The sequence below is a fragment of the Adiantum capillus-veneris genome, chromosome 13 (genome assembly GCF_014529385.1).
Source record: "Adiantum capillus-veneris isolate H3 chromosome 13, ASM1452938v2, whole genome shotgun sequence".
Lineage (NCBI taxonomy): Eukaryota > Viridiplantae > Streptophyta > Polypodiopsida > Polypodiales > Pteridaceae > Adiantum > Adiantum capillus-veneris.
This window is the reverse complement of record NC_140943.1, coordinates 16,342,457-16,359,223: the sequence shown is the minus strand read 5'-3', so window position 1 is coordinate 16,359,223 and position 16,767 is coordinate 16,342,457. Positions and strand designations below refer to the sequence as shown.

Sequence of the window (16,767 nt, the reverse complement as noted above, 5' to 3'; positions counted from 1 at the left end):
AGCATTATTCAATCAGAAAGGCAAAACCGAGGGGTAAATATACTCTCAACTGGCCCCATGAGATTTCTGGATAGGAGCAAGGCTCAACAGCCTACTCTATCACAAATGGAGACTCCTCTAATGAGCCCCATGGACCCATCTTACGTCATTTCACCTGGGGTCTCTATGCAATCTGAGCCTCCGAGCGACAACTTTAGCTTCCCTAACTTGGCTCAACCCTCTATTAAGGAAAACACAGTGCTCACTCCAGGGATAGGCCTGACAGAGAATGTACCGATGACATCTACGGTTAGCGCAGTGCCACTACCTAGTGTCGTAGTACCTAATATGGGGCCTCGATCGTATGTGCCTCTAGCCCCTTATGCACACATGGAAATCGAAGAGGATGGGTTGGACTCGTATGTGGAAATCGAAGAGGATGGGTTGGACTCTGACACAGCTCTACGATACCCTATTGAGTTAAATAGTGCCTATGGAAAAGTGCTATATAACGCCTTATTGGACACGGGTGCTAAATATAATCTGCTATCCTATGGGGTGTGGTGTCAGTTAGGGAAGCCACCTCTATCTGAGAGTATTATCCAAGTCAAGGGTGTCAACAAGAAAAAAACTACGGTTTTTGGAATCTGGTACACTTCTGTCAGTTATGACAATGGAATTGTAGCTCAAGACTTTTTGGTCATGCCTACTGGAACTATGGAGGGTAATATAAACCTAGGCCGCACGTGGATGATAGCCACCAAATGCACTATTGATTGGGGGACTGGGGGTGTTACAACGCAAAAGCCAACTCTTAGCCCTACCACTCAAGCCATAGACCCTGAGATATTGCCTAAGGAAATAAAACCCAGCACATTGCATGTCCAGGAGGTTGAACCATACGTCCCCATAGCCCAACTCTCTAGAGCTTCAACTGATGTAGTTGAAAGAAAGCTTGCGACACACAAGAATCATCCTAATGTAACGAAGAAAACATACAAGTGGGTCCCTAAAGCTTCTTTAGTGACCATAGCTAGTGCTAAAAAACAGAAGCCTTGTAAGAAACGTACCACTCGCTCCAAGAAAAGTAAGAAAATGTTGCGATGGATCCCTAAACGACTATTGGAAGCCCAAGGCTATAATCAAGGAAATGATCAAATCTGGGTGCCAAAATGTAGATTGTGCTCTTACCTATCACCTGACCCAAGTGAGCCCAATCCCGTAGCTCCAAAACAAATCAATGATCGTGGAAAGAAAAAAATCACAGAATGCTACACACCCGCTCCCGAGCTAGTTTGGGTACCAAAGAAAGAACGAATTGTTCCACCTAGCTCAGGAAGGGGGGAGTCCCATGAAGCTTCTAGCTCCTCATGTAATACATCCATAGAGGTAAAAGCTTCTACACAGCCTCCATCTATAGTAGTGGACCTCCATGAAGCTACAAAAGAATCCACAACTCCCAGTGTTCAAGAATCACCTGATGTACCACTTCAAGTTCGATCCTGGGAGAGTACCTTACCACCCTTGCAACTTGACGAGGCACCTAGGGTAATAGAAAACTACTGGCAAAAATCCTCACCTATTACAACTGGAACAATTGGTTTCAAAGGGTGACAAGCTCATTTCAAACGGTATGATCTACCCAAGGAAGGGGGGAGTGTTTGTGGACATCCATCATTCACTTGCTTCCCTCTCAACCTTTTTCCCTGACCTCTATATCTCCTAATCTTAGGGAATGTACATATAAAGCTTTATACTCACAAAAAACAAAAAATAAAGAGCAAGAGCAATTAGCAAACGAGTATGCACATTAAAAGTCAAAACATTGACTCAGACCTACACATGTCACATATGGTACAGTGAAACAGAAACCTATGCCATGAAACACCTTTGATCCTTTTAGAGTTGAGAGATTAGCGAAGTTCTCTTTTCCCACTAATGTGCCTCCTGGAGGTATTTCTTTTGTTTCCTAGTGTGTACAGGAGCGTGTTGCTATTGATAGGATTTGGACCTTCATGGAACCTTTCTCTCGTTCACACTTCAAATCAAGCGCGACCATCAACATAAACAGGTGTTTCTTGTCCATTAGCATTGCCCTTATCTTTTTGCATCCATGTTTGTCTGCTTTGATTGTGATTGGTAGCATAATATTTAGCGCATTGGCTTAGTATCAAACATTTAATTCAATGTAATGTTTTGTCATAATCACTTGTCTAGGTTTAAAAATCAAGCAGTCCGACTAAGCTAGTTTGACCAAGCTAGGTATTAGAAATCTTCTCTTAATACCATGGGGAATGCCTTCCTAATAAGCAATGGTTACTTAGGTTCTTAATCCGATTTAGGCAGCATTGTATGAAATGTACTAGGGCTTTCTAGTGGGCTTAACCCTATTGACCTTTAGCTTAAGTATTATAAAGGGAGTTTACTAATGTGATGAGCCTGGGGAGGGTAACAATGTTATATGACCCTCCAAAGTTACAAAATTTAAATGCTGAAAATGAACAAACAAAAAATCAAAGTGCCACAATGTAAAATTTTAAGCTGGAAGAGAAATCCCTGCTTAAATTGGTACTTCACTCACATGTATCGCCTATGGTACTAGAGCCCTAGAGGTTCCCAGTGTGGGCGCTTTTCCTTGAAAAGCAAAAAACCCAAGGAATACAAAATAAGCACACACATCATAATTGAATCAATGTGAAAAGACTTTGGGGGGTCAAAGAAAAAGTAATCAGTCAGGCGATGATTTGATGAGAAATTCCTTTTATGGTAGCTTAACTACAAGGTTTTCTAGATATAGCCTCTAGTCAGCCCTCGAACATGAATACTTGGCTCTCGCGATTAAACAACTTAATTGACCACAGAAAATTAAGAAGCTTACCCATGGTATTAATATTCGATCTCTAGTGCCTTTCGACCGTCAAATTAGTGACCCCAGACTTGTTTAATTTTTTACCTTTACATCTGTTTATGCATTTGCTTACATTGCAATTTAATGTTCATTGCTGACAAACCGTTTGAAATTTTTTTTACCAATCAATTTGTCTACCTAAAACTGCATATGCTTTTTAAGAGAATGCAATTACTGTGCCAATGTTGTTTGATTTTGCAGTGACTGAAGAAGGCTAAGGACATTCATCTCAAATGCTCTTCCACCTCGACGAACCAGCTTCAACTCAATAGCTTCCGAGGACGGAATCTACATCAGGAAGGGGGGCATGTTAACCCTCACGGCTCACGGACACCCCATCACGTACGACGGACGTGTATTATGTATTTGGTAGAGTCAGGCACCGGGCTTGTCGGTCCATTAGGGAAAGGTAGAGTGATCGCCGATGAGATGCGCACTCTAACTGGGACATTCAAGGGATTAGTTGGCTAAGCATGGGTGCCCAAGTGTGAATGGGGTGAGCTCCTATAAAAGCCAACTAAACCTAATTTTTACTCATTCTCTCATTTGTGCAATAGAAGAGTGCTCTTGCTCCATCTCCATCTCCATCTTCTTCTTCTTCACCTCCGTGTGTGTGTGTGTGTGTGTGTGTGTGTGTGTGTGTGTGTGTGTGTGTGTGTGTGTGTGTGTGTGTGTGTGAGAGAGAGAGAGAGAGAGAGAGAGAGAGAGAGAGAGAGAGAGAGAGAGAGAGAGAGAGAGAGAGGGAGAGTGTGTGTCCGATCGAGCATTACGAAGGCACGACGGCGGCGAGGTGGTTGAGCGCGGCACGACTGCAGCTTCTTCTTCATCGCGACGAGGAATCCACCACGAAGGCGAGCGTAGAGCGGTGAGTGACACACCCTTTGCTCTCTTGAGCTTGCTAGTTTAGGCTTGTTGTGTGCTTGGAGCCGTCTGCGGCTCGCACACGGTGTATCGGCAAGTCCATTGCTTGGACAGTGCGGCAAGGAGCGCACATTTTTGGCGCCGCACTGTCAGCTTCCTCTTGTGTGGCCTTTCAGTGAGAGCTAATTGGTTACCTGGGGTTTCTTCATCTCAGGATAAATCCACATTATTAGTTGCTGGGATGGGTTTCCGACTCCAAGCCATCCGTACCTGGTCATGAGCTACCGGAGAAGTTGCCCAATAAAGAAACTGCCAGACATAGCAGGCTTTGAAAATAGTTTGGGACTTCAACTTAGCAGTCTGCTGAAGCACATTATGTGCCAGAATCTGACATAAGTTTACTGAAGCTGTGGCATCTAATCTCTTTGCCAGTAGCATAGAAAACAATTTTTCTGAAACATAGGTTGGGTTAATTGCCGACTCACAGCCTCAACCACAAAGCGATAAGCAACGGGGACATCCAGACCCGCTACTAGGACCCCTTGTGCACTGGCCTGCGTTTCTTCTTGGCTGCATCATCTTCTTTCAGAGCTGCACTTATCTGTTCTCTGTAGTTTCCACAGATGGCTTTGGCTCGTTTGGCATCTTGAAAGCAAAAGCAATGTTATCTGGAGTTACTGACACTTTCCTACCATATACCACAGCGTTGCCTTCATCAACATTGAAGGAATCAAGAACCTACCTAATCATAGATGTGTCAAACTCATTTCTTGTGGCTTGCACAACCACATGCAAATCCCACAGTCGGAGCAATGCCTCTGCTTGCTTAGTAACCACATACCGCTCTATCTTACTGTGAGGAATAAGTGGAAGGGAATCTTTAGCAGCGGCAATAAGTGCTTGGGTTTCCTTTATGGTTTCCTGCATCTTTTTCGACATTTTCTTCCTACCCATGCACCGTGAAGACAATGAATCAGGAGAAGAAGAAGACTTACTTGAATCCTTAAACCCATATCCAGGTGTGGCTGGTAAAGGTAGATAGCAATCAACAGTTGCTTCAGACAAAGAAGTTTGTGGTTGTAGTGAAGAAGCTTCGGAGCTCGGCGATGGCGAATGTGCAATAGTAGGCGGACGTCGTGCAGGAGACTTACAAGGAAAAATGCCTACTCGCCTTACTGTTATACGTGTTTGCACCATAAAAGCTCCACTACTTACCGTTCCTAGAGTTCAGTGCACCGCTAATGACGTGGCATACATGCATTTACTAATACTCTCCATGTTCTTTGAAATGACTATCACAGATAGTCCGACTGGCCCTTTTCCCCATAAAAACTTATACTGGATTTGACACTTTACTGATTCTGTGACTGACATGGTTTTGTCGTACTGAGACTTTTTTGACCCTTTGACTGGCTCTGGAACTGGCTGTACATGAAAAAGGCTTAAAATAGCCGATTTTGAATTTTCCTGGTCTTCAGTTCCCAGAATACCAGTACCATTTTTCCTGGATTTTGGCCCCATTATATACCCCTAGCAGCAGTAATCCAGATAAATCTTTCAGCCTCACTGTGCCGTTAGAAAACACCCAATCGACCTCGTATGGAGCTACCCAAGCTATCTTAGAGTTTAGTTTCTTAGGACCCAGTTTAGATTGATAGAGCAGAACCAAATCTCCTTTCTGAAATTCTCTAACTTTGATTCTTCTATCGTGCTAGTGTTTCCTTCTTTGCTGAACAATTTCTTGTTCCAGAGCATAGCCTTCTGTCTCAACTCATCCAACGACATTAACTCCACCAGTCTCTGTTTAAGATTGTGATGAAAATCCAACCCATATTCCACTGCCATTCTGAGACTGGGAAGTATAAACTCCATAGGCACAACAACTTCAGTGCCATACACCATTCTAAATGGTTTTAGTCTATTGGTGACCTTATAGGTTGTTCTATATGTCGACAGACTAGTTTGGAGTTTCAGATCCCACTGGTGTGGCTCCTTCTGCACAATTTTAGTGAGAATGGTCTTAGCAGTTTTGTTACTACTCTCTGCTTGCCCGTTGCATCTGGGAGAATATGGTGTTGATTTTTGATGCTTTACTGAGAGCATTTCCATTAGAATGTCCATAGTATATTTATAAAGTGTGTTCCCTGATCAGACACTATCTCCACACGACATCCATAATGGCATATAATATTTTCAAATAAGAATACAATAGTGGACTTTGCTGTGTTGTTGGGAAGAGCCTTAGCTTCCACCCATTTGGTGACATAACAAGTGGCCATCAATATATACCTATTCTTCCTTGGAGTAATTTTCTTGAATGGACCCATGAAATCCAGACCCCATTTCATAAACACTCCCAGTGGGCTAAACTGGAGTTAGAGGAGTCATGTCGGCCGCTGCTGTGGGTCTGCCCATCCTCTTGACATATATCACATGTTTTACAAAAGCTTCTAACATCAGCTATTAGAGTTTTCCACCACAAACTAGCCTGCAAAATTTTACTGTAAGTGATATCAGTAGAGAAATATCCTTCAGAATCCCCATCATGTGCCTCTGAAATAACTTGCATCGTGCCTTCCATAGGTACACATCTTTGAAGAACCCCATCTACTCCTACTCGGTAAAGTGATCCGCCAATGATGGTGAACTTCAGACTCTTAATAATCAGCGCCTTCTTCTAATTCTGTGTCCAGTTGTCTGGGAATCCTCCCTTAAAAAGAATCTGATATACATCAGATAGCTCTGGATTAGTTGTCTCTTCAGTTGTTATTTGAAATAGTTTTGCATCCACTGGCTCATCTCTCAAAGATGCCTCAGAGTAGCCATCCGTACTTCTGGACAGGAAACCAACACCACAATGGGTTTTATTAGACTTATGAAAAATGTGAAACTCAAATTCCATCAGGAACATCATCCATCTTATTAGTCTGTCTTGAATAATGACTTTGTTGATAAAAAATAATAATGCCTGATGATCCACATAAAAATGAAATAGCTTGCCTAGCAAATAGTGTCGAAATTTGGTAGCATTGAAAACCATTCCTAAGGCTTCTCTTTCAATAGTGGTATACCCTTGTTCAGCCTGACTGAATCTGCGACTGGCAAAATATATTGGATAACCAGTCCTCCCTTCTGGCTGAGCTAATATTGCTCCCATCGCCAATCCTGAAGCGTCTCACATGTACATGAAAAATGACATCCCAATTTGGTTGTCGAAGTTGGCTTACTAATAATGGCATTCTTCAACTTCTAAAAACTCTCTTCATAGTCAGCAGTCCAATTGAACTTATTGCTCTTCTTTGTGAGCTCATACAAAGGTAATGCCTGGGAAGCAAACTGATGCACAAATCTTCTATAAAAATTGATATATCCCACCAAAAAGGAACTTACCTTAGATGCATTGCGGGGTGTTATAGGCACAGACATTCAGAATAGAAAAACACAGGAATCAGAATGGAACTGGACTCGCAGAACACAGAAAACTGACTAATTCTACCATAACTTCCGCCTTCATATTCCCAAAAAGACACTGATCGACAATTACATAGTTGGAGAATACGAATGGGCAACGCCCTTCCCAAGAACACCCCTTAGAATCCCAAAAGTACAAAAGTTGATATTCCGAATTCCACTAAGGTAAAACATCCAAAATTCCCTCGGCTTAACACTTGGCAAAGCCCGGTGGCTAGAGCCATAGGCTGACCTGGACCCACAATCCCTTGATCAAATATTCTGCTCCCCAGCAACACCTTCTGCATCCGTCTCCAAAGCCTTTTCTGCCACAAAATCTGGATCCGCTTGCTTTTCCACCTCCGCTTCCACCTGATTTTCCACTTCTGATTCCACTCCACCTGCCAAATTTTGATCTGGTTCCAAAATGCCACTGCTCAACTCCGCCGTCCACTTACTTAGACCCCGTGCACTTACTTCAATTCTCTTGATTTTGTTCTTCAACTCCTCCATCTTTGCAACCAGCCTCTCATTCTCCATTTTCAATGCCTCATTCTCCCTCCTAATGCTCTCCTTTCCAGCTAGCTGAAACCAATTCTTGAAGCGGTCCGTTGACACTTCCATATGCTCCCTCCAAATCCTAGTTGCTTTATTCCACATCTCCTGCACATATTCCAACACTTCCTGCTTCAAGGCATCCGCATCCAAATCAGCTACGAAGATGCCTGTCATTACCTGGTTCTGCAATGCCGCCTTCTCCATATCCACCAATGGAGTTATTCTATTAATCAGAAAAACATTTTCAGTGGTCAAATCAGCCACCTTGTCCCCCAATTCTTTAAATTGCTCATCCACTGTAGTCTTCAGTCCATCTGCCCACCGAGTGAAATCCTCAGCTACACTCAAAACTTCAGCATTCCTTGCCATAGCCTCAACTGTAATCCTCCTAACCTCCTCCTGCAATCTTTCCTTCTCCAACCTCTCTTGAAATAATTGCATCTTGACTTTTTGCATTTCCCATTCTGGAATAGCACTACACTTATGTTACATCTTCTCACTTTCCATCATTCTAAGCACCACATCCTGATTCTACAGGAACTCATTCAAATCAACCAAATAGTTAGCAGCCTCCTCCACAGAGAAAATCCCCCTGGCCTCATAACTGGCACTGCTACCTGCCTTAACCTTCAAACTCTCCGGAACACTCTTCTTTGTAGCTCCACCCATTCCTTTCATAAATAGCGTGACCTTCTTAGCTTTAGACTCCGACTTCTTAGACTCTGACTCCATGGTGAAAATGTTCAACTTTGATTCAGACTCCTCCAAACCCTTCCAAGAAACTTTAAAAGGTGATTTGATTTTTTCAACTGTTGGAGACCCCAACAACAACTTTTTCCGCTTCATTCCACATAATGTTCCCTCTTCCTTCAACACATCTGCAACAGGTGTCTTCAAACCTGCTGCTACTGACGAAACCTTCAGAACATGCTCAAAGATTGCAGCCAAATAAGGTGCCACTCGGCCCACTGCTGATGTCCGACGCCGATCTCTCTTGCCTGTAAGCTGCATCTGATCATACAACACTGTTTCCCAATCAACCTTAATGACTCTCTTAGCCTGAAACAATGGTGCAAAAGCCTCCTTAGACATGTAAGCGGTCTTATGTAGAATGCACACCTTCTCCAGATACCAAAAAAAATTTGAGGCTCTAATTCCACCCGCATTCCGCACCATATAGTATGCCTTCGTCCCAACCGGATTTCCAAATTCCCCCTTCATCGGGAGTCAGTCACCTTCCTCCCCTTAGCCGGCACAGGCAAATACGGAACTTTCAAAACCTTGGACACCAACCTTGGTGTCAAGCGCACATCCCCTGTAATCACTCCATCACTCTCCTTAATCATGTTCCACTGCTGCTCAACGAACTCGTTCTCTGCCCATGCGTCCCAAGGTAGACATTCAAACTCATAAAGGCCTATGCGCTTGAGCCATACCTGGGTTTCCACCTCATTTGGATCAAACACTGCCACCGTCATCTCCACACTCCCCTGATCACTCATAGACTCAGCTTCATCACTCTCCACCTCGATATGATCTTCCTGCTGCCTCGACTTAAACAGCTCCTCCATCGCCATCTTCATCGACCTTGTGTTCGGCATTGATTCTGACGCATCGTCCTGCATCCCCGCCATCAGCTTTCCCTTGATATTTTCAGAAAACATTTCGCCCTTCTTCTCCGACTTAACACTCAGTGAACTGCAACGTTCACACACTTGGATGTGATCTCCAACACTTCTCACCACCTTAATCTTACAATGATGAATTTCCTCCTCGATTCGGGCACGCCATGCAAGATTCACCCAAAAAATGTTCGTCCTTAAATGAATCACATCAGCACTAAGCGAAATTTTAGCCTCAAACTGAGTACCTCCACTAATGAGTACCCCTTGACCCTTTTGCCCAATTCCATTCCTCTGACTTTCCTCTTTCTGGACTTCCAATCCCACAGTCCAAATTCCAACATCCAGTCCGCCATTTGAATTCCGAATTCCAGATCCCTTTACAGGTTTTGAATTGCAACAACAAGTTACCAATGCTACCTCCAAAAATTTCGCTGCAACCCACAAAACACTAACTGTTAACAATTTACTGCCAATATCCTCAGCCTTATTGACCATCCACTTGGGAACCTCAGGAACCTTTCCATGAAATTTCTTCAGTCTGAAACCATTCACAAGTTTCAAAATCTTGGTTCCGAAGACATCTTTCAACAAAAATGTTCCTTGGCCCTGTTTGATTCAATCTGATAAGGTCCCAAATATCTCAGCTTCAACTTACCCAGATGTGGTCCCAACTTAGAATTATATAACATCACCCAATCCCCCTCCTGAAAAATTTTGAATTTTACCTGCCTGGACATCCATGCTTGTCTCCTCTTCTGCCCAACTTCCACCAAGTAGGCACTTTGAATTCTATCCTCTTTCAATTTAAGCACCTCCTTCTATCTATGGGAAATTGATTCCTCCGGACTCAACTTATGCTGAGCTGACAATCTCAAGCTTGGAATTACATAATCCATTGGCACCACAGCTTCAATTCCAAACACCAATCTGAAAGGTGTCATCCCAATCTGATTTGTTTTCTGACACAATCTTCTTCAAAATTCTCACCATCACTTTATTGGAGCTTTTCGCCTGCCCATTTGCTTGTGGATGATATGGAGTAGATTTCTTATGCAAAATCATATGTCTGGATGTCAACTCCTGAATCAGAAAACTCAAAAATTGTCCTCCCTGATCCGACACCAACTCAATAGGACATCCAAATCTTATCATAATATTTTTATATAGAAACCGTGCGACACTTGCTGCTTTATTATCTCTCAAAGCCACCGCTTCCACCCATTTGGTAGCATAAGTGGTTGCAACAAGAATGTATCTGGAACCCGCCCTCTTTGCCCGTGGTTTTATTGGGCCTACAAAATCCAATCCCCACTTCTGAAATGGTTCCAATGGCAAGATAGGATGATCCTGCATCCTATCCCCTTGTGTAGGCTGCCCCATCTTCTGACATTGAACACATTCCTTAGCAAAACTATGTGCATCTTTCAATAACAAAGGCCACCAAAGTCCAGCTTGTAAAATTTTTTGACTTGTAATTGCCCCTGAGAAATGTCCTCCAGCTGATCCTCAATGTGCCTCCTGCAACACTGCTTTTTGCTCTTCATCCGGAAGACATCGGATCTTCTCCTCTTCTATATAATGCTCCAGCTATAATCATAAACGGTCTGCTCCTCAATGCAAACTTCTTCCTCTGCTCCGGAGACATTGTCGAAGGTAAAACTCCATCCATGAGAAACTGAACCATTTGATCATACCAATTATCAAAAAACTGTCCTTCCACACGGAACAAATCCGCATCAGGCAATTTATCCAATGCTCCTGGTAATTCCTCCTTATGTTCCAATCTGCTGAGGTAATCAGCCAAACTGCATGCTGAGTTCTTGGAGTATGGACAACTATATAATCAAATTCTTGCAACATGAGCATCCACCTTGCTAATCTGCCTTCCAATTTTGGCTTCTTTACCAAAAACAATAAAGCCTGATGATCCACATGGAAAACCACTTTATTCCCCAACAGATAATGTTGGAATATTTCCAAAGCAAAAATCATGCCAAGAGCTTCCCTTTCCGTAACTGTATAATTCTTCTCCGGTGCTCTCAACATTCTACTAGCATAATAAACTAGTCGAAACCATTCCTTGATCTTCTCGTGCATTAAAACAGCTCCTACTACCATGTCCGAAGCATCTATATACACATGAAATAGCAATTCCCAATTTGGTGGTTGAAGTATAAGTGAAACCACCAACATCTTTTTGATAATCTGAAAAGCCTTTTCCTGCGCTTCTCCCCAAACAAATTCCACTTCCTTCTTGGTCAAATGACTAAGTGGTGCGCTTACATCCGCCAAATACTGCAAATACCTACCATGCCATTTGATCTGTCCAACAAACCGCATCACTGCCTTCAAATTTTCTGGAGCTACAACTTTCTGAATTGCACTAATCTTGTCCCCATCAATTGACATTCCTTCTTGAGAGATGATATGTCCCAACAACTTTCCCTTCTCCACTGCTATTGCACACTTCTAAGGATTAAGTGACATCCGAAACATCCTACATCTTTCAAAACACTTCCGCAAATATTCCAGATGTCTGAGTTTTTCCCCAAAAATCAAAAAATCATCCATAAAAATCCTCATAAAATCTGTCAAATGTGGCTCAAAGGTTTTAAATGCTGCCTTCGAGAACGATGGTGGTCCGTTCTTCAAACCAAAGCTCATCATTGTATATGCAAAAGCTCCCCATTCTGTGATAAAAGCAGTTTTTTCAATATCCTCCTCCCATTGGTATTTGATTGTACCTTGAAAATCCATCAAGCAAAGTGTACATCTCATGTCCCGCTACATCATCCAGAACTAAATCAATAAAAGGTAATGGAAATGGATCTGAAACTGTTGCTGCATTCAATTTTCTGTAATCCACACAAATCCTTAACTTCCCATACTTCTTAGGTACCACCATAATTGGTGACAACCATTTCGCCTGATCCACTGGCACAATGAATCCTGCATTCACCAATTTGTCCAATTCCTCTTTCACCTGCTTGACGTAATTTGGATTCATCCGATATCTTTGCTGAATCACTAGAACAACATCCGTTCTCAAATTTATATGATGCTTGTAAACTTGAGGATCCATGCTTTTCAAATCAGAATAATCCCATGCAAAGACATCAATATACTCCAATAGTAATTCCTTCAAGTCCTTCTTGAAACCGTCTTCCAAATGAACACTAACTTTTACCATCTTTGGATGATCCTCCGTCCCCAAATTCAGATCCTGTAAATCATCCTCAACTCGAGAAACTTTCTTTATCATCTTATCATACAGAGCCTCCGCTCTTTGAATTGCCTCCTTTGGCTCCAACTCCGAATCCTCCATCACAGTTTCTTTTTGGATTTTCCTCTCTTCCCTCTTTAATTCTAAATTTTCCTATTCCACACCATCTGTATTCCTCTCCAACTGATCAATTCCCAAATTGTCCTCTTTCACTACATATTTGTCAATGATCCACTCCACATCAACCTCGAATACTGGAACAATTGTTGGATTTGCTGCTAGGAAATATGCCTCTTCATCATCCTCCAATCCTTCAGACATGTTAATTGCTTGTGCCAACATCAGCTTCATCGATTCTGACAATTCCTTCTTCGGCCCCATTGGTAATGTAACTTCTCTTCTTCCTTTCTTAACCGTCACTTCATTTTTCCCACAGTCCTGTTTTAGCTTAGTCGTGCGAAACCATGGCCTCCACAACAACATAGAATAAGTATTTTTTGAATCCATCCATCCTTTATCTTTCCTTCTTCTCCTCTTTTACCCCGTTCTCCTTCCATTTTAGATTGATCTGTTGTTGCTCCTTTTCCATCAAATCTTCAGCTACCTCATCCCGAATCTCCTTCTGCTCCTCCCAATCTAGTGGAGGTTTCAACCTTGCTTTTGACCTTGTTGTCACTAATACATCTACTTCCTCTTGCAAGCATTTAGAACAATCACATTCCGGCTGACAATCCATAGCCACTTCATTCACCCCTTGATCCTGAAATGATTCTACTACTATCAAACGACTTCCCGGTTCTTTGTTTGCTTTGGCTGATCGTGCTGGTGGTGCTGGCAACTGCGGCACTTGCCCCATTGGCTGTTGCTGATTCCCCCTTGATAATTCCAATTCGGCTGATTCCATCCTTGTGGTTGTGGCTGCCAATTCTCCCAACACTGCTGCTGATCCCAATTTCCCCCCATGGGGGTCTTGAATTCTGTCATCCTCCATATCTTGGTCCTCCTTCAGAATTGAAATTTCCTCTGAATGATGGTCCCCCTTGATTAAACTGTGGTCTCCACCCAGAATATGGTCGTTGCCTTTGCCAACCTTGATTGTTGAACATCCTCTGCCTTCCTAATGTCTCTAGAAACACCCCATGAGTTTGAGGTCCTTGTTGCTGAAGCTTCTACTGAATCCTTTCTGGTACAACACCCCTGAAATTCGGATTAAACCAACATTCCTTTGTCCAATGCCCATCCTTAACACAAATTTCACAATGAGGGGATTTTGATTCCACAACTTTCTGCACTCCCAACTTCTTCAATTTCTTCTCCACCAATTTTTCCACTCTATCATCTTTCCCTTTATCCTTAGACTTTTTCTTCAACTTCTTCTTGATTTTCTTCTTCTTATCCTCATCTCCTTTTGAATCCGAATCATCACTGGAATCCTCTTCACCATCAAATCCGTTTCCGTATCTGAATCAGTATCAATTTCCAAATCCGAATCGGTGTCCTAATCTGAATCATATGACCTCTTCTTTTTCTTCGACCTGCTTTTCTTCTTTTCTTTAGATGACCTCTTGGCTGCTTTCCCATGAGAGACCCCAAACCTTTTCTCTGCTCTTTGAGCTGTTTCCACTAATGCTTGTAATCCACCCGCAACATCAACTCCAGCATCAGCATTCTTCAATTCCTTCCTTAATCCGTTCAAAAAATACCCAGCAAGCATTTCATCAGTTGGCCTTTCTTGAGCAATCAGCCTTCTCACATATTGATTAAACTTTTGTGCATAATCCTCAACAAACATTTTCCTTTGTTTCACTTCCCTAAGCTTGGTCAACACATCATGTGGAGTCTTTTCCCTTCTAAACCTATTAAAAAATGCTACTTTCAAGCCATCATAATCAGCAAAATAACCTGCTGGAAAATTACTAAACCATTGCATAGCCTTCCCATCCAATGTAGCCTCAAACTGGTGCATCTTAGCCTGGGCATCGTACACTCCGGCAAATCCTATGGCCTGCCATCTTGTCTCGTATTGAGATATGTGGCAATCGGGGTCTTCCTTTGAATTTCCCAAAAAGGTTCGAAATTTGACATGCATATCCTGCCTAGCCGCTCCCATATTTGTAATTCCACCTGGTTGTACAAGATTTCCTGCACTCGTACTTCCAACGGATCAAAAATCAATCTCCTTCTCGCCACTAATGCATGCTGAAAAACTACAACCGCCAACAACGGAGGAAATATATCTAGTTCTTCGTTCTCTACTCCTTCTTCCCACCTATCACTCAAATAATCCTTTACGCCATCCAAATTTTCCACAGTATCATCAGAATCCTCTCCTACATTAACTCAATGCATCCCACTATAATCCAAACTTCCCTGCGTTTCCGAACTCTGACCATCTCGCCCATAAAATAGCTGGATGACCTTGTCCAATACGGGAATGTATTCTCTTCTACTTCCTCTAGAGTGCAGCCAAACACCCATACCAACTCGCACTATTTTGAACGTCTTCCCTGGATTCAACTAAACCTTTCACCGCTTGAGCACTCGCTCCTACAAGAGAAATTTGAATTCGTCCATGCTACATCACACCTACACCGTGATCGCCAAGTGTTATCGGCATAAACATTCAGAACATACAAACACAGGAATCAGTAAGTTGGAAAACCATTTCCAAAAAAAGTAAATGCTTATTCTCTGCTGAATATACAGTGAATTCATCCATGAATATAGCAAGGAATTGGTGTAGAAAATCACTAAATATTTCCATCATACATTGTTGAAAAGTCGTGCAAAGACCAAAAGGCATCACCAGATACATGAATGCTCCCCACTGAGTAATGAAGGTAGTTTTACTCTAGTCCTCAGGAGCAATCTGTAACTGGTTATAACCACTATAACCATCCATGAAGCTATACATCTCATAGCTTGCAATTTTGTTAAGTAGCATGTCCATAAAGGGTAATGGAAATGGATCCTTGATGGTCTGAGCATTCCGCTTCCAATAATCCACACAGACTCGAAGCTTCCCATTCTTCTTAGGTACCACCACAATGGGAAATAACCAGTCACTACTGGCTACTTCAATAATGAATCCAGCCTTCAGAAGGTTATCAATCTCTTCCTTGATCTTCTTAGAATAATTGGGATTCATTCTGTACCTTTGCAACCATACTGGTCTAGCATCTGGTTTCAATGGTATTCGATGGTGACATAGTTCCCATGTAAACACATCTTTGTAGTGTTGAAACATGTGTCGGGCCTTTTCTTTCATTAGATTCAGATGCTTGTTGACTTTGATCATTTTAGGATTTTCCTCCAAACCCAGATTCCATACCTCTATTTCTTGATCATCTAGAAGCAACCAATTAGGCCCACCACCTTTTTGTTTGGTTGATTCCTCAGCATAATCCCAAGATGGGTCCTCTGAGCTTTGAACCACCATTATGAATTTCAATGACGTTTACAAAATTTTCTTGTTGACAGGCCGCCGATATATTGGGTGGGGTCAGATATATTGGGTGGGGTCAACTGGGTCTTCTGGTCTCCCAGTTAGCTGAACTGGTCGTTCCCCAGAATTCAGTTCAGTGAACTGATCTCGAAATTGCCTCTTTTACTTTTCAGCATGATCTTTATCCAGTAAGACTGCGTTGAGGTCTATTTCAGCTAGTGGAAAGATATTCATTGCCGCTAGCATCCTCTCAATTTTCTTCACCTTATACTTCTGGAAAAGCTCTTCTGGTCTCAACTCCTTTCTCTAGCTCCTAGTGTTGTTTGTCTGAATCTGAATTCTGCTACTGGCACCTTGTATTGTTAGAGTCTGATTGGCATAGTTGTGAATAGCCCGTGTTGCTCGCAACAATGGGCGCCCCAGTAGCATCCCTTATGCGCCTTGCACATCGAGTACTAGGAAACTAGTCTTGAACTTTTCCTTGCCTACTCTTATCTGCATACTCTCTATCATCCAAGTTGCTTGCATGAATTGATGATCCACCATTCGCACTTTGAAAGGTGCTGATTTCAGATTTGTAAGACCCATTCTTTGCTGAAGGTGTGCTCCCAAGATATTTACTCCTGCTCCTCCATCCAATATGACACTAGATAGTGGCTCCCACTTTTTTCTAACCTTGTAGTCTACCAGGATCATTGACACTTCATCATCTCTAACA

General features: G+C 42.5%; 1 protein-coding gene across 1 annotated transcript; it reads right to left on the bottom strand.

Annotated features, from left to right (window-relative positions):
* Positions 1–8,973: 8,973 nt before the first annotated feature.
* Positions 8,974–9,258, bottom strand: LOC147443646 (uncharacterized). The gene has a single exon (XM_086527818.1). The coding sequence runs from the start codon at positions 9,256–9,258 to the stop codon at positions 8,974–8,976; it is 285 nt and encodes a 94-aa protein (XP_086383944.1).
* Positions 9,259–16,767: the final 7,509 nt, after the last annotated feature.

Excerpts from the sequence above, each read along its gene's own strand:
- LOC147443646 (XM_086527818.1), bottom strand. The coding sequence starts at position 9,258 with ATGAGTGATCAGGGGAGTGTGGAGATGACGGTGGCAGTGTTTGATCCA.